Here is a 19,249-nt window from a genome sequence, read left to right as displayed (position 1 = left end):
CAAAACAAATGCTTTGGTATCACTGTATATGTAAAAGCCCATTCCATAAAACTGGCATGCTTATCCCACGTGGTGAATAAAGGAAAAAATAGACTTCAGTGCCAGAATTGCGGTGTATTTGTGTTGTGGTGTGTGTGTGTTTGGGGGTTGGGAGAGATGGGGTTCCAGGCGGTCTCTCAAAGAAACTGAATAAATGATCAAAAAGCTGCATGTACTCCAAAATGGTACCAATGAAAACTACAGCTTACCCTCGTGGCTCCTGTCAATGGAGTAAAATAAATAAATTTTATGCTCCTGCCTTCAAAGTGTGTTTTATTGTGCAAAAGTAGAAAAACCTAGATAGATATATTTGATATCCTCCTAAATGCTTTCAACCCGGAGCATAAAGCGGTTTATACTGCGCAGCAAATGCTGCAAAATACAAGTTCTCATACTGCTATGTCAACAGAAGAGTAAAAACTTTTAACCTGTAATGCGCTACAGGAAATTGGTCAAATACCATTCTGATTTTATTTGTAGCCTTTAAGGTATCTTGTCGCCATGAACCCGCTGCAGGGTCCGCATGTGTGTTTTTGGTTTTATTCTGGCTGCAGCTTCACTGCAAATCTCACCCCCGGCTGCATGGAGGATTTCTACAACATGTGGCTGGGACTTTAAATCTCTGCAATAATCTGTGCATTTTAGCTGTGCCAATCTGTTGATTAAAGTCTGCGGCAAATCAGCCTCATGTGACTTTCACCTTTTGTGGATTGCTACATTAATAAGTTTTATACATTCATTCTTATGTCAGAACGGGTATCTCTTGCTTTTGTAATCGCCCACGGCGCACAATTTTGGTTTAAATGTGAAGGAGATTGCCATCGACTGGCATGGTTTGTTTGACTGTGAAAGTCAGCTAGTCCTGTTTTCTTTCAGTCCATCAAATATCCTCTTTATGTAATGACCCACTGATAATTTAGGCTTTGTTTAGAATTTAGCTCTTACTTTGGCAAATGTATTATCTCAACCCCAGACACTTGTGATCAACATATGTTGAGTTGCAATCACATTTTAAATCACGTCGTTAAAGGGGTTGACCAGGAGTTTTCAAATTTGGCCACACAGCAAATAAGTGTACAAAATAACAAACACTCCTTTTTTAGATGTTACCTTTGGTCCCTGTGATGTGATTGTTACTGAAGCCAGTTATTCAGTTGACACATGAATGCTTAATGGCACATTACGGCTGCAGGAGCTTTCGTGACTATTTGTAATTTAATGGGCACTAAATTTTCAAACAACTTGTGCTTATATGGTAGCCAGTGTGATAACTAGCAAAAATGCTTTTTTACTTTATTTACTTAAAATGAACAAAATTACTACATGGCAGGACTTGTCATATTGACTCCACAAAGAAGTCAGTTTGCTAGTGCTATACAGCAAAGTCAAGGTCGTATTCGTAAATGTTAATGCCAATAAACCTTATTATTGGTAAATAATTCTAGGGTTATATTCGAATAACCGTTGAAAACTGTAGAAATTGTGCAGTTTTTTTTTTTGGGGGGGGGGGGGGGGTTCTGATTCAAACTGTTGCTGGAACTTTAAAACATTTCATATGGTTGATGTCCTTACTATAAATCGCTGTGGAAGAAAACCTGTCATCAAAAGATAACATTGTGTGGTGTATGTTGGTCTTTCCATCACATTTCTTGAGCTGTTAAATAATTGTAAAGTCCTATATCAGTAAAAGATGGAACCAAGAGGGCAAAAACAGGACCAACTCATGTCTTCAGCAGGCATAACGGCTACTTTTTCTAACATTCAACATATTCTAACAATATGAAATTATTGAATATAAAAATTGTGAAAATGTAGAGCCTTTAACTTCAAAATAAAAATGTCCAAGAAGAGAAACGCAAAAAAGAAAAAAGTGCATGCTAGGGCAGATTTAATTCCATTGTGAAAGGTTTGATCTAATATTCTTCTACATGTATTCAACATAGTAAAATATTTTTACCCTTTTTAAAAAAAAAAAAAAAAGTACAATTTTGGCTTGAAACCAAGCAAGATCTAAGAAAATGGGCGGCACTCATCTCAGTGGCAAACTATTGTGGGAAAAGTTTTCTTGCGTCTACGCCTCCCTCGCAGCTTTTTATTGCTTTCAGCATACTGGGGAAAAAAAGCTAAATTATTCCTCATTGTGTTTTCTTACGGTAATCTGCAATATGTTTGCCTTCATGCTCTGGCTGGCACAGTGAAGCAGTGTGTGTCTGATTCAGCTATATTTCATTCTTGTGCCTGGCTTTGAGCATATTCTGCTAATGGGACATCCAAGTATAAACTCTTAAAGTTTTGAAGTAAAAGCTTGCCAGCTCTTAAACATACAGAACTGAGCTTATCTAAATGTCATTTAAAGCTTACTGCTTCCTACAAAATAAAATCTACGTTAAAGTTCAAAATGAGACTTATGTTTTGTTTCCCTTTTATACTTTGTGTAGGACACTTACCAAATATACCTTACGGTTACTGAATTTGAAGACATTCTCTCATCATGTTTTTTTTTTCCCTAGAATTTCATAGTTTCTTTCAGTCAAGTTTTTTTTTTGTGTAGTTTAGATCATGCTACGTGGATTTCTAATAAATGTCCATCGATTAAATTCCTCCATGGTGGTAGTTGTTTTTTTTCTAGAATTGTGTTGGTTATTGTGACTGCTTCCAAGTTATTGAACAGATGGGTTAATTATGCTTTTCAGATATTAACCTGGCAGGGGAAAGAAGAAATATGTATAAAGCTCCTTCCAGGTCAAGCCCATCACGAAGGTAAAGTACTTCAAAGCGAAACGTTGGGTTTTCTGTTGGTTGGATTTCCTGGATCAATCTCTTACCATCCTTTTTGATGGTTACGTAGATGGACGGACGTCTTCCCACTCTTAACACACCAACCACTTGCTAAGCGTTTGGCAATGTCACAAAAGTACGGCGCAGCCTTGGATTTTTTTTCGTTCTTCGCTCTTACTGCGTTTAATCTGGGATTTAAAACTTAAATTAGAAAGGATGCTTAAGAGCTTTATATAACATTAAAAAAATTACTCTATTTGGTCTTTGTATGTTTTTCCTTTTTCTTTCCCTCTTTATGATATATATAAAACTTTAATATTTTTTTAAAACCCGCTTCGTATTAAAACTTTGTTTTGTTTTTTTTTTAATATCTTAATCATCTAAAAAATAAAAAAACCAGTACGAGAAAATGCAAACTTTAGACTGCCTGTCCACGGGCATGTTTTCATTGCGAGATCCGCAGGGATAAATCGTCCGTGGACATTGCATGCTTTCCATAGGCTAACTATGGAAAGTGCAGCCCAACGTCGACGAGCGGAAAATCATAGCGACTTCTCCGCTTACAGGATTGAAATGGCTGTATGCTGCAATTTGTTGCAATTCTCTGTGGCGATCCCTTGAGTGCTCCTCCCCCGCAACGGAATATCGCTAGTGATATTCCGTCACGGGCCTTGGGCAGCCAGCCTAACACTTTAATGACTGACTTCATATGTTCTACTGGATGTATGTTATCGAGGAACAATATGTTTTAACCCCTGCTCTGAACAGCGTTCGTTGAGGAATAACTGTGCAAAATCAAATTTCAAGGAGTCCCACTAAATTTTGGCTTTCTCTTCAGAGGTTCCTGGTTGGATCAGTAACGTTTTTTTTTTCATCTTGTACATTTGCGGCACAACCTCTTGACTAATCAACACGGCGGAGAGAAAATAATTTGTTAGGGCGTTTTTGTTTAAATAAGATGAGCAGAAACGTACTCGCGGCTCTTCACAGAATGTTACTAGTATTTAAATAATAAAAATAAAATGTAGGTGCAAATCAAATTAAAATTGTGTCTTGCAAAACGGTTAAAAGTTGGTGAATAGAGTTAACTTTAAACATTCAAAGACTTAAAGTAATGTCTGCAACTATTTCGGTGATCTTATTTCAAGTCCAAAGACCAGCAGGCATTATTTTATCGCAGACTTATGTTCAGTTTAAGGAGGCAAACCAATCCCTAAAAATAAAATATCTTTATGTATAAAAGCTTTGAGTATTACTGCAGCTTCTTGTCTTTTTTTCTGAACTAAAACTAATAGCTTGTTTTTGGCGCTCCAGAGATGTGTATGGATATGGTGAAACTCGGGAGCCAAGGCGAGACCGATCTCCTCTTCGCTCCAGCCCCAGGAGAGACAGTAGAGAGCCAAGAGAAAGAGATTCACGATCCCTTCGGGACTCGCGAGATATTCGGGAACCGAGGGACATTAGAGATCACAAAGATTTGAGAGATGCTCGTGATGGAGATTTTAGGGATGGGCATAGTTCAAGGGATGGCCGAGATCTACGAGATGCCCGTGACCCTAGAGACTACAGAGACCCACGTGATGCAAAAGATCTAACAGATACAAGAGAGATTCGTGTTCGTGATGCCCGTGATTCGAGAGAAGTTAAAGATTCGCTGTATGACCGTGTTACTGATGTCCGTGACACAAGAAATCCATATAGGTAAGGTTTCCTCTTCTGTAGGTAGGATATGTGTTTTTTTGCGTTTGACTGAATGAAATATATCATACATGAGCAACTAGATGAAAAGTGTAAAGTATGACATTTAAGGTCTCTGAAGTCTGGGACAATCCCACCCCTATTAAGCCTGCTGAAGCTTTTCCTTCGCGTCCTTGTAGATGGAACAATTATCATTCAGCTAATCGTTGGCTCAATGCGAAACCGAACGATTACACTAGTCCAACAAATTTAAACTTTTTCTGTATTTGGTTTGCAAATAGGTTGATTTACGTAAATTTGGGTCCTGAATTCAGTGGAAATATCAGATTCCATTACGTCACATTTCCGAGATACACAGCACTAATAGAGACAATAATACAGTATTAGGAAATATTGACTGGTTTTAGGTACAAAAAAAATTACTCAGAACTCCCTTTTTCTGGTAATGTATTTCTTGACGTGAGGTCAACAAAAGCGCTTTATATATTCCAACATTCAAACTCGTTTGGTTTGGCAAAATGAGACAATGAAGCTTTTCTCTTTCATCCCTGAAGGAACCCAAATTATTCGGGAAGAAATCAAGATGTGAATGTAAAAAATGAATTTTTAGAGAATTTCTACACCCCATGTTCTATACAAGCACATTCAATTCTACACTTCAAAATATTCAGATAGACTGCTGCTTCTTAATCTAAGAGTTGAAGTCTTTGTCCTTTCAGCTAGAAGATTCCATTGCTTCCATCTAGAACCCAGTAGTTCCTCTCCCTGTTTAGAAAGTTTTAAATCTTGGACCCAAATCGTTTAGTTCCTTCTGTTCTATGAGGTATGGCGATCTGTCATGAGATTTGGGGTTGTGCTCTTCTACAGTTCAACTTCTGATTTAGCTTTCGTCCGATCGGTCCGCAGTGGTTTGCAAGTTACAGACAGGAATGTGCACGTTTCCCCATGAGGCACAGATCTAGGTACTGAAGGCACATCTGAATATTTTATGTCTGGTTTTACTGGAATATATTTACCAATTAGTATGTTGTGGTGAAGTCAGCACTCCAGGATCTTTCTTAGATAGATAAAAAAAAACTTTTATTCCTCCATGTAAAAGCTGCGACGTTTCGACCTTTAAAAAAAAAGATCTTTGTCAAGCGTCAAGTGTTGGTTTTACTGGAATGTCCTGCAATATTTGTGACGCAACAATAACAATCCGCATGATTAGTTGGCTCATACCAAATCATTGGAACAGCTAATAGCATGGCTTACCGCAATTTATCCATTTGGTTAGAGTAGTTGTGCTGATCACAATCCAAATACAATTTATAAGGCTTCTTAACTTAATCTGTGATTTGTCTTCCTTTTGGATTTTTGGAGGGAAGTTTTCCGGTTGCCGTGGTACTAACTATAACTGATATGTCAGAATGTTTCACTGACTAGCTCACACAGGAAACAGATAAACACAAACTGAGGTAACGGAAACTCAAAACATACCAATACGCTGAGATAACCATAAAGAGAAGTGCTTCATGAAGATTGCAACATGCACCAAACAGCAGTACCTCGATAGGCTAATGCCAGTACCCTTCCCGCACAACTACATTGTTCTGCCATCTAGTGATCATTTTTAGAACTTCATCCACTGTGTATTACATCCAAATAGAGTTTAGCATAGTCACTGATTTTTTAATTTTATATACGTAATTCACCAGAAAACGAGAGCACACAAACGAGAACCTTTTTTAAAAAATTGAAAAAAAACTAAGTTGCATAAAAATCTTAGGGGATGCATCATTTTCTAAAGCTAAATTCAGATTCTACACCCAAGATTCCATAAGAATTGATGTATCACACGCCAGATGCAAAAAGGCTAGAGTTATTGTGCAGTGTAAATATGGCCAACGATTGAATCCAAAAGATCATCTGTTCACTTACCGTTCACGTTATGTGTGCATAAAAGCCGAATGACGATCTGCCCACGGACACAGGAAGTCCATCTATGCACGACTTCCTGCTTACTCTGAACGGAGGCAGGTGGCCGTAGAGCTCTCTGGCGCACTCTTGCCTTCAGTTGTTGGGTGATTATCGTGTCTGTGCGAGAGCACAGGAGCCATGACAGTTGGGACGATCATCCCATGTAAAAGAACCCTTAGGGTCGGTTTTACATCAAATGATTTATCATTTCAATGAGCAAACTATGTCAGAGTTCGCTCGGGCAGCCTGTTTATACTACATCATTGGCTCATTCAGACGTGAAATTGGTTCAGTCATTCACATTGGGGTGAGTTGTAACCCCTGTTGTTCAGCAACAGGGTCCTGTAGGCTACTGGCTACCATGCCTAGTCACATCCCAGCATATCATCTGATCGATTCTATTGCACCACAGATATGTTTTAGGTTGTCTAGTATCACTAAAGACTCCCACATTGAACATGTATAGAGTGCATTAAGCAATTTTGGAACGGAGATTCATTACTCAGTTGTATTTGTTAATGTACATAACTTTTTAAAAACTTTAAAAGTAAAATCTTTTTCTAAACAATGCTTTCCATCCCCATATTCTGAAAACTGTGATTTATTTTTTTTCGTCTGTGAAAGGACTTGTCTTTTTGCAGAGTGAGTTATAGTTTTTATTACCACCATTTTGGTGTGCATACATCTCTTTGATCATTTTTCTATGCAGATGTTTTTGGAGCCCCAGCTTCTTAAAAATTGCAGCTCTGGCACTACTTCCCTTCCCTTTTTACAGCCTCTATCGTACAGGATAAACCTTGTGATATTTATTTTACTAGATCAGATTCTTAGGGGGCCTTCACACTGGTGAGAAAATCGTGCGATTTTTCTCGCGATGTGAGTGAAAACGCGTGATTATGAAACCAATTATTTTCAATGGTTTCATTCTGATTTGCGATGTCTTCACTCCTGCAAGGTTGCGTGAAAAATATCGCAGTATGTTCTTTCTCATTGCTCATTGCTTTCAATGGGTCCGGTGGCAGCTGCGCCAGCCCTATTGAAAACAGTGAGAGAACATTGTGATCTCCTCCTGCCGCAGTGGGGAGGGATGAAGGGAACCCCCGTAGGGGTGAGAGGTTCTTTCCATGTGAAAACTCCTCACATCTAGAAGTTTTCTGAAGGATTTTGAGGGTGATATTGGACCATGATATCGCCCTCGCCAGTGTGAAGGAGCCCTTACGTAAACTGTGATACCAAATATGTGGCTTTTCTTTGTGTGTGTTTTTATTTTTATATAGTCCGTGTGCCTGTACCCAAACGCTGAATCTTTTCCCACAAAACTTAGCTCATCCCACTTTATAATGCACTAACAGTGGATCAGGTACAGTGTTCAATGTGATGAGTTCTCTTTAAAATGTCCTGGAAGTTGTTGGAACATTCTATCCCTGCCATAAGGAGACATTCTAAAAAACATTTCTTAAAGGGGTATTATAGCGACTAAAAAGTTATAAGGCCCCTTCATAAGGTGATAACCTGTAATTTTGGAATATAGTGTTATAGCATGTTTTTACAAAGCTGCAGAGACATTATTTGTGATCCCCCTCCCCTGCTGAGTTCTCCAATGGTTACGACCTGTATTCTTCACTGTTATGCTGGTCGGGCATGCTCAGACCTGACTCCCTTAGCTGCTTTTTTTTTTTTCTTCAACTCTGCCCGCCTCTCCAGCCCCCTTTGATGTGGATGATGTAGCTGGTGTCATACACGCACCTCAAGGAAATCCCTTGCTGCGTCCTGCTGTCTGCTTCCTGCGCATAAGCAGTTAACCCCTTAAGGATGTGGCCCCTTTTTTTTTACCTTCCTGAAAAAATCATAACTCTTCAGTACGAGTTGTATTTTTCAATGGTACTATATAATGTACTGGGAAATGTTTCAAAAAATTTTTGTGTAGTGAAATAGAAGAAAACGTTGTTCCACCATCTTTGGGTGCATCTTGTTTCTATGGTGTACATACTGCAACAAAACTGACCCGATAACTTTATTCTATGGGTCGGTATGATTACTAGGAAACCAAACTTTAAATATTTTTATCTATTTATCTTTTTGCTGTACTACTTTTATATTTTTTCCCAAAATATTTAATTTTTTAAAACGCACTTATTTTTTGGATCGCTTTTTATTATATTTCTTGGAGACAGAGTGAACCAAAAAGCGCAGTTCTGGCGTTTTTGTTTTGGGTTTATTTTTTTCTGACAACGTTCACCTACGGGGTAAATATGTTTCTTTTATAGACCGGACTTTTATGGATGCAGCAATACCAAATATGTGGGGTTTTTACATTTTTTATTTTAAATTTAGATCAGTGGTTCCCAAACTTTTTCTGCCGTGGAGCTCTTTTTGAAGCAAGTTTCTTGTGGAGCCTCAAAGCGGGATAGAGGGTGTATTATGGGGAGGGGTTAGGGGCATGGCTTATTACAACATATGATTTTTTACCTCCAGCTAAAACAAGGTGTATCCCCAGCTATAATTGAGGAAGGGGTGTTGCCCCGAAACAGGTCTTTTTAATGCTTGTTTAAAATAAAATGGAGAAGCTGAGCTTACTACTTTATTGAACTTTATATTTCAGTCAGCTGCGCCTAAAGCCATCACATTTTTCTCTTTTCGTAGTCATTATAAAAATGACAGGGAGGAATGCTGGAGCATTGGATGAGCTATTGATATCTTCTATATATTTGTCATTGTTTGTCTGTTTGAGCATCACTCACAAACTGTACGACCGATTGACATGAAATTATGCACACATTATAATCTCGACCCAGGGGAGGTTATGGGCTAAGAAAAAATCTGAAATGTTGTCTTGGCAACCTTATTTGCATTTTTTTTTTGCCTTTTGCTTGAATTGTAATGCAACAAACCCCAAATTTGCTTTCACCAATGGAATGTACGTACTTGGTTTAGTATTCACGGTTATTTCCAACAAGTAATTTCCACTAGAAGAGTCAGACTGAGCATTGAACACTTGTCTTTCAGGACTGCTGTTTAGCCCTAGCCCTAACCCTGGTCGAGCCACCGATCATTTGCCCATTTTGTCCTTTATGTCCACATTGAATGTCCGTGTGGATAATGATCTGTCCCCAGAGAGGAATGCAGGGGGCAAATTTATGAACACTGGCCCTCCTATATAAAAAATGTGTAACGGTTAAAAAAAACAACTGTTTTTGGTGCCCATAGCAACCAAGCAGAGCAGATTTCGTTTTACCTCAGCACTAATAGGATTAAATACGGTTTCCCATAACAACTAATTACAGAGCTGCTTTCATTTTACCTCACCAGTATAATATATATAGCAACCAATGACTATGCAGCTTTCATTTTACCTCAGCAGAATAATAAATGAAAGCTGAGCTATGATTGGTTGCTATTGGCAACAAAAAACGCGTTCTGTATTGGGTACCCGGGCAAGTACATTATATTTAAAATGAACATGCTGCGGAATTAGAATCCCACACCGCATGTCAATATCAGCACGGGTTTTGTGCAGACTTCTCCCATGTGTGTATGAGACTTTCAAAATCTCATCCACTTTCTGCTACAGCTACTGTAAATTTCACAGCAAATCCGCCCCGTATAGTAGTAATGACCCCCTACTAGTAATGGCCCCAGTAGTAATGGTGTCCCGCGTATTGGGCGCCACCGGTAGTAGTGGGGTCCCGCGTATTGGGCGCCACGGGTAGTAGTGGGGTCCCGCGTATTGGCCGCCACGGGTAGTAGTGGGGTCCCGCGTATTGGCCGCCACGGGTAGTAGTGGGGTCCCGCGTATTGGCCGCCACGGGTAGTAGTGGGGTCCCGCGTATTGGCCGCCACGGGTAGTAGTGGGGTCCCGCGTATTGGCCGCCACGGGTAGTAGTGGGGTCCCGCGTATTGGCCGCCACGGGTAGTAGTGGGGTCCCGCGTATTGGCCGCCACGGGTAGTAGTGGGGTCCCGCGTATTGGCCGCCACGGGTAGTAGTGGGGTCCCGCGTATTGGCCGCCACGGGTAGTAGTGGGGTCCCGCGTATTGGCCGCCACGGGTAGTAGTGGGGTCCCCCATTGCTGCTATAGTCTTCAGATGCAGGCAGAGAAAGGTTAAATTACTTACTACACACAGCCTTCCCCGTGTCTGCATCGGAGCGAGATTGCAGGCAGCAGAGATGGAAGGCTGCGAGAATAGGAAATTGCTTTATCCCTTCCTCTACCTGAAGCTGGGGGTTTAGCAGTGTGGATTACAATAGAGGCTATTGGGACTGTTGTGGCCCCCCCATTGGTGTCTTGGGCCTTGGGCGGTCGCCCCTATTGTAATACACCATTTTTCCCTGTTCTACTCACTGCTGTAGTGCTGTCTGGACAGGCTGAACTGAGGAAATGGACGTCCAGGACCTGCGGTCGGCATAGCAACATGGATCACATGACGTCACCGCTAAGGACATTAGCACTTGGACAGAGCATTTAGACCGGCGGAGCTCAGCACTTCACATTCTAAGTGAAGCACAGAGCGAGAGCAGTTAGACTCGGTGTGAATCCCGCAATCCAGCAATGTTTTTTTTATGCGATGAGAAGTGAGCAAATACATTTATATGATTATCGCTTAATCTCGTTTGTTTGAACGAATTCTGAGCGATAATCAACCCATGTAAATGACCCTTAAATGAGTCTTAAAATCGTATTTACTTTGCTGGCCCCTTTGGTATTTCACACTAGAATATGGCTACTTATTTCTCAGCGGATGTCTGTCTTGGTGAGTTTTGTTTGGTCCCACATACAGCATTCCATAGAACGTGCTATGATTTAGTTTCTGCAGAATCCATAGGCAATGCCGCCATATAAACACGAGAACATGGGCGGAGCCTTATTGACGCAACTTGCCTATGTTTTACAGAAAAAATAAAACTAACGCATTTCACGCAGATTATAAATATTCGTAAGGCACAAGTTTATTTCTAATGTGAATGACGGTTAATATTTAGTCTCTAAAGTCTTTTTCTGTGTGTTTGCCCTTTTTCAGAGTTGACAATGTATTTGATGATTATTCCCGGAAGCGGGATGAGTACTTGGACCGTTACAGAGAACCTGTGGATAAACAACAAGACGGTGTGTATTTTTGACAAATTTTTTTTTTTTTTTTGCTACAGAAGGGATTTCAATATGCGTGTTTTTGTTTTTTTAGGTTTCCATGAATGCTTGTATTGGTGATGGGTTTAGTTGTTTCTAAAGTCTTTACAGCTTTAGGCCCCCTGTCCACGGCTGAGGAGGGAGAGCTGTCAGGTCTCTGTGGCCTTCCTGTTGCCAAAAAAATGAAAATCGTATTTTTTTCCCTACTGCTTTGCTTAGATTCATTCAAAAAGACCCAGTTCACCCCTAGATGAATTTGATATGGGGCCTATTTTTCAAAATGGGGTCATTTGTGGGGGTTCTCTGTTGTTTTGGCCGCTCAAGGGCTCTACAAGAGGGCAATGGGGCTTAAATCGCCTTCAAGCAAAATGTCTTCTGAAAGCCACCGGCTGCTCCTTTCGGTTTAGGCCCAGTTGTGCATACGGACATAAGATTAGGGCCACAATGGGTAGGTTTCTGAACAAAGGACAAACTGGGGTTTCCATTTTGGGATGTAAATCCTCATTTTCATGTGCACTATAGAAAAATGTCTTTTAAAATGACATATTTTCAAAAATATGAAACGTTATTTTCTTTCTCCTCTAAATTGCATTAACTCCTAAAAAAGAAATTGTGGGGTCAAAATACTCATGACCCCTCTCAGTGAATATATTAATGGGTGTAGGTTTTAAAATTAGGTCATTAGTGAGGATATATAGCATTCTGACACCTATGAGCCTTTGCAATCTTGGCTTGGTGTAGGAAAACAAAGTGTTCCTCAAAATGTTAAGTAATGTTAAATTTGTACGTCCTAAATGGTTAAAAAAACAACTAGTTTTCCAAATATGCGCCCAGAATAAAGTAACTTGAAGATCCTGGACTCCAATGCAAAACCTGTAACAGGGCCCCAACTAGAATACTTTCTTCTCTATGTAGGGAGCCTAGTACTATTAAGAGGCCTTATGGGCCCTCTAAGGCTCCTGGGCCTGGGCTCAACTGCATCCCCTTTAGTTAAGCCAGTGAAGAACATTGATTGCCTTCAAAGGGCCGGTTTACATTGACGTATTTGCACTCCATATTACATGTATGTGTATATATATATATATATTTTTTTTTTTACATGTGCAAAACAGACTGCTTTAAAGGGGTTGTCTCGCGGCAGCAAGTGGGGTTATACACTTCTGTATGGCCATATTAATGCACTTTGTAATGTACATCGTGCATTAAATATGAGCCAAACAGAAGTTATTCACTTACCTGCTCCGTTGCTAGCGTCCCCGTCTCCATGGATCCGTCTAATTCTGATGTCTTCTGGCGTTTTTAGGCGCGCTTGCGCAGTCCGTGCTTCTGGCTGGTGAATGGGGCCGCTCGTGCCGGAGAGCTGGTCACGCGTCATCGTAGCTCCGCCCCGTCACGTGTGCCGATTCCAGCCAATCAGGAGTCTGGAATCGGCAATGGAACGCACAGAGCCCATGGTGCACCATGGGAGAAGACCCGCGGTGCACCATGGGAGAAAACCGCAGTGCATCCCTGGGAAAGGACCGGCGGCCATCTTAGGGAGAAGATTTTTATAACTCCATATTTCGTCGGATCAGTGAGTAGCAAGCAGTTTAAAAACCGCTCTAAATGGCTATTTTATGCCAGGGGGGTGACAGGGGGAATGGGGTAATGTAAAATTTTGATTTTTGCCGCGAGACAACCCCTTCAACACCATTGATTTGCAATGATGTATGTCAACATGCATTTTTTTCATGCGTTTTGGTCTGTATTAAAGTCAACGGGATTGTGTGAATACGCATGATAAATCCGCATTTATGCATGAAGGCAGGAGAAATCTACTGGGCTTTTTTTTTTTTTGCGCATATGAAACATGCAGTGAATACGTACACAAAAAAGGGCAAGAAGGTACAAATTTGTAGTGAATAGGCACAATTTTGGTCTGAGAAAATGCTGTGTATCCTACAGACCAATATAACATACGCCCATGTGAATGAGCCCTAGATGTAACTACTCCTTAACATGCCTATGGAGCTCTATGCACAATGATGGGCTTTATCCTTCCATCTCTTTAGCATTGAGCATCCTACTTTGGAGGGTGGCTAGGTTGCCTAGGTAGGACTGACAGAGCTATGACACCACCTGTGAGTTGTTGAACAAAGTAGTGTGGAGGTAGATGCCAGAGCTCAGAATCCAAGATGGCACCTGCTCCCTGTGCTGACACCACCCCCTCTGCCAAATGTTGACAGCATTCAGACGGAAAGTGGAGAGCCGGTCCTTCTGCGCCCAGACCTTATCGAGGACCACATAAAATCATGCGGTGGGATGGATTTTGCCTTGAGTTTGACACTTGTGCTTTACACTGACGTACAAAAAAGGACAAGGACTAATATCATGTAGGATCCCTCTAGCCCGTTGAAGTACAGCAATTCGACTTGATTACGATTGCACAAGTGGATGAAAGCGTTTGAGAGGGATGTTGAGCCATGGTGCCTGGATAGCCACCCACAGCTCTGATATTTGTAGTTGCCGGATCTCTGGTGCGAATGGATCTCTCCACCACATGCTAATAAATCCTCAATTGGACTCATGTTTGCCAAATGGCCGCACCATCCGTAGGAACTCTTCAAAATGCTCTCATACCAATTCTGGACAACTTGGCATGGTGTATTATCTTGCTGGAACATTCCAGCATTGTGGGGATACATGGCGTCCAAGGTCTGGAAAATGGTCAGCAAGCAATGAAACATAGAAGCCACCAGTCAGTGATGTGTTTAGGTGGACCAAACGATGTCATAAGAATATATCCCATACCAGTATGAAACCACCACCAGCCTGCACAGTGCCTTGTTAATAACTATGGTCCGTAGCTTTGTTGGGTCTGCGCCACATGGAAGCTCTACTATCAACCTGAAACAATTGATACTGTAACTCATTGGCCCACTGCACTTGTTGCCAGTCCTCTAGGGTCTATTTGGCAACCTCACGAAGCCAGTTGAGGCGCTGTGCCCATTGTCATGGTGTTAATAGTGCCGTTCTGGTGGGTCTTCTGCTCCCATATCATGTGGAAGCTAAAGAACGCTACACTGGCCTGTGGGATATATGGGAGAGGCCTCCTGCATAGAATGTGGATGTCTTCTGATGGTGGTAATGTCTTCTCTGACGTATTCTCGGTACACAAGTGATACTGTGGATCGGGGTATGTTAAATGTCCGTACAACTTTAGAAATGGAGTGTCTTACCTGTTTCTACTTCTGCATTTCCAGATTGGGAAACTGCAATTTTAAAATTTCAAGGGCATAGAAAAAAGGGGCATGAAGTTGAAAATAAGTATTTTTAGATCCAATAAAAAGGGGGTATTGTTCCATCTCCCTTATTTGCATAATACCCAGAGGAGCATGAATGGCCTTTTAAGTCTCCTCACTCACGCACCATCTAGGCGCTCTCCCTAAGGAGAAAATATAGCCTTTCTGACCCACATCACAGGCCTCTAGCAAAAGCGGACTCCTGCTGCACACTGATGAGGGGCAAGCACCCCAAAACAGCTGTCTGTGCATGGAATCTAGCTGTTGGTCCCCCTGCACGCAAGCAGGTCGGATTCCAGATGCAGGAGCCCGCAGCGGATTCCGACCCTGGGTCTGGCCGGTGATCCTACGTACCTGTGTTTTTTGTTTTTTTTTCTATACTGTGAATGGATGTCTGAGATTCACAGTACAGTTTTTTTTTTTTTCCACGTCATCGCTAGGCAATGATGCAGAATCCGCAAACTGTCCGCGTCAAAAGGCTTATCGGCGGTCATTAAGGGGTTAAAGTGTGTGTGCTTTTTTTTTCTGGGGGGGGGGGGGGGGGGGGGAGAGAAGAAATCGCATTACACCCAAATTGCTTTAACCCTCGGGTAATTTGGGTATAGGGAAAACGTGCCTGCAATTTGTGCACCAAGTATTTGGCAAATCTAGAACTCTGATGGAAACCTTCCAGAAGTTCATATTGCTTAGATAGAAAGAAAAATCAGAAAGGATAATTTGATAAGACTCTTCATGCTTGTGCTTCTAATTCTGTTGTGCAGCTCCAGCCCTGGAGCCAAACAATGAAGACACCAAGTTGTACCAGATACAAATGGCACTGGACAGACTCCATTGACTGTAACAAGGTCCTTTCCACAACCTGCCGGCATTTTTCCCCACCTAGTAGGATCTTCTTCTCTACTGTATCTGTGCCGGAGACTCCTAATGGAACCTCCAATGCAAACTGGCCTTACTGACCTCTGGCTATTTATTTTACATTTTTTTGCTGAAAATCTTGTTTCATTCAGAACATGTAGTTGTAGTACTATAGGAGTATAACTACCAAATTGTCAGCCTACCTCAAGAAAAGGAAATGTGTATTTTGGAGCGCATGTTTATCTTGAGCCGCACAAAAGTGTTCGTTAAGGTAATGGTTACTGAAAGTTCAGTTTTGCAGCTTTTTGTGATGCAAGTATGTAATAATAACTTTTGAGTTATATTTGTAGATCGATACAAGCGTGAAGAACGTCGACGGGAGGAGCTTTATCGACAATATTTTGATGAACTTCAAAGAAAACCGGAACAGGATCGCCGTGTGGACTGCTCTGTTGTGGCAAACAAGCAGTCAAAGTAAGCAAGCATGCCATATGCATTTACTCAGCCTTCCTTTCTTTTTTTTTTTTTTTTTTTTTTTTAGTGTTTTGTTGACAATGGAATCAAACTAACAATATTATGGCTGTTTTTCAGGGAATATGCAGAGTTGGTGGGAAGAAAAATCCGTGACCTGGGCATGTTAGTGGAATTGATATTTTTGAATACAGAGGTATCTTTATCCCAAGTTTTGGAAGATGTGACTAGAGGCGGCACACCTTTTGCTATAGTCATATCACAACAACACCAGACTCATCGGTCTTGCACCGTAAATATTCTGTTTGGAACACCTCAAGGTAACGATATCAACTGATCCTATAAAACGTTTTGCGCAAAATGTGAAATTGTCTCATTTTTGTTACTGAGCATGTTCCTCTATCGGTTTTAGTTTGTTGGGATTTCCCAGCTCTGATGTAAGCTGGGTCCCGCCTTCCTCTCATTTAGTTATCAGGATGTATGATGCGGTAGTCCGTTTGGCCGGAGAGTGTCACATAGGGTTGGTATTGATGGTTGAATATACTGGTGTCCCACGTTTTTGTGTGATAAATGTGCTGGCTGGCTCAGTATTAGCCTTGATATACCCTGAGTACGCCGAGGAGCTGGTCTCCCAACATGTTTCACCAACAGCAATGTTTTTAGTACAGTTCGTTTGATTTCCCCTTAATACTGAGAAGTGTCAAATGGAAGTGCAGCTACTTTATTTGCTTCTATGAAAAAAGTTTTGAAGGTGACCTGTGGTATTTGGGCAGCATCAATTATTAACACAGTAACTCTCTTACTGTCAGCTGTCCACCAAAAAGAAAAAGAATTATGTCTCTCTTTACGTCTTTTAAGCAATTACTACTGCTCTGACTTCTGATTTACTCATATATGACAAATTTTATGCATTTGTTTGTTTTGTGGAGCTTTGTTTTTTCAGGTTACAGACACTTAGTGTCTTGCAGGATTACATTAATTGTAAAGGATTAAATAAAAAGTGTTGTTTTCTACCAGAAACTGTACGTTCACCTGTCCATTGGCTGTGTGGTAGGGTTGGACGTCTGTGTATGTGTCCCGTTTTTGCTCCAACTTTCACTGGTCTCTCCTAGTATATGCCGTCTTCAGAAATGCTCCCACCCATCCCCCACGGTGGAGTTTTCTTTTGGTCTTTCTAGGACTACGTTTTCACCTGCCACTGCGCTTTTCAGGAGGGAAATATCCTCGCACCCACTGGAGTGCGCCTCTGGCTGGTAGTTGACTTCTTTATCTGGAAAGCTCAGGTATTGTGCCTAGGGGCCTCACCACTAGGTCCCCTTCCTTTTATGGATTCTCCTCAGCCCTGACCTATAAAGACCTTCCACTACTCCCTGTATGGCTGAGTAATTTAACACACGACTTTGTTACTGCCTAGTCTCATAACTAAACAGTCTTCACAATAGCCTTGTACTATGGTGGGAGTCCTTTCTGGGCAAGTACTCCTCCTTCTGTAGCATGAGTTGTTTTTATTAACTTTAACCCACTTCTGTGGCGGAAGACCACAAAGGGCCTTAAACCACCTGCTATCCACGCCAGTGTGATTGGTTCTAGGCTTTAAAGGGGGAAAAAACATTCCTTATCCATTACCACTTTTGATGGGCCATCTGAAGATTTTATACCTTTTTGGCTCCAATCTGTGGCATCTGATGGCTAAGACCCACTTATATAGTCACCTGCTTGCAGCCTAGCGCCAAAGGGCTAGATCTCATCAACTAATGTTTGGTTATGTGGCACCATGGTTTGCCTAACCACCTTCATCTTTCTGTGTACTTTCCAGGGTAAGTCCTAGCAGCTGGGAAAGGAGCTCAGTGTTGCAGGTCCAACACATGTTTAAAGATGCTAGAGCACCCTAGGGGCTCGACCACCTCTCAGGCTCCCTCATTGAATTTTTCCTCCTCTCCAAGAAATCCTACTTTCATTAGTGATGATTTTGTGCCCTAGACTTCTATTCTGACCTCAAAATCAAGAACAAAAGCTGAGGAGGAGACTTTCCTCAATGATCCAAATGTTTTCTCATGTTTCACCAACTATTCAAGGCTCTTAAAGGTCTTAACCAAGGAAAGGAAACCCACGGACAAGTGTTTTCAAAACCAAACTCTAGGACATCCTCTATTGCTTTTCCTGTGGACTTGATATGTAAATGGACGTCCTCGTTCATTATAGACCCTATGATGTCCCAACTCTAACCACACTTCTCATGGCACAGCTTGTGGTACTTTAGGACTCTGTGGAACAGGATCATGGAGACCTCTTACCAAATCTGCCTTTTTGAAGCATTGACTGCATCTCTGGAATCATGTCAGATGCTCATCTCAAGCAACTAAAGACGTGGCTGGCCTCAGGCGTCTATGACTCCTAACACAAGCTGCTGTTGTAACCGCGAGGCAAATATCCGACCGTAGTGGCTGCACTTCCCATGATCATTCTGGTCATTGCTTGGTCTGACCTTGGATGTCAACCTTCTGGGTTGAGGGGACAAGCTATTTCCTTTATTGCACAAACCATAGCCTTGGGAAGCTCTTCTGTCTATAAAACATTCTGGAGCTCAGAGAGATCTATTACTAAATGACAATACAATAGCGGTGTTGTATGCTAACCACCTCGGAGCCACACGTAGCAAATGTCTTAAAGGAGGAAGTTTCTTAGACCCTTTCCTGGGCAGTACGTCTTGTCTTGGCAACATTTACCATTCACACTGCTGTGGTAGACATCCTAGTTGTCAACTGCCTCAATTCGGAACAGCTGGATTCCCAGGCAGTGAGTTCCGCAGATCATTATCTTTGCTCACCAGTGCAAGCGAACATGACTTTATTTTTAGCATTTTTTTTAGTTGTGTGTGGTTCCTGTGCGCAAGTCAGGAGGGAGAAATGATAATCGCTCTGCTTTCATTTCTTCCCCTCTCAACCATACAGAATAGCCAATGGCAGATAGTATGCAAATAATGAGGAGATGGTGGTAAAAGTACTGAATGGAAAAATTGTACAATGCGTATTACATATGCTTGC

At 41.5% G+C, this 19,249-nt stretch overlaps 1 protein-coding gene across 2 annotated transcripts in view; it reads left to right on the top strand.

Moving 5' to 3' along the window:
- NCOA5 (nuclear receptor coactivator 5) overlaps positions 1 to 19,249 on the top strand; it is a 40,716-nt gene that overhangs the window by 18,058 nt on the left and 3,409 nt on the right. For both annotated transcript variants that reach the window (XM_066586723.1, XM_066586724.1), the window contains 5 exons: positions 2,733 to 2,799; positions 4,132 to 4,518; positions 11,492 to 11,577; positions 16,085 to 16,208; positions 16,326 to 16,525. In XM_066586723.1, coding sequence (XP_066442820.1) covers positions 2,733 to 2,799; positions 4,132 to 4,518; positions 11,492 to 11,577; positions 16,085 to 16,208; positions 16,326 to 16,525 — 864 coding nt within the window. The remainder of the gene's footprint in view (positions 1 to 2,732; positions 2,800 to 4,131; positions 4,519 to 11,491; positions 11,578 to 16,084; positions 16,209 to 16,325; positions 16,526 to 19,249) is intronic.

Source organism: Eleutherodactylus coqui, chromosome 13 (genome assembly GCF_035609145.1).
Source record: "Eleutherodactylus coqui strain aEleCoq1 chromosome 13, aEleCoq1.hap1, whole genome shotgun sequence".
Lineage (NCBI taxonomy): Eukaryota > Metazoa > Chordata > Amphibia > Anura > Eleutherodactylidae > Eleutherodactylus > Eleutherodactylus coqui.
The sequence above is the reverse complement of the archived record's forward strand: the minus strand, read 5'-3'. Positions and strand labels throughout refer to the sequence as shown.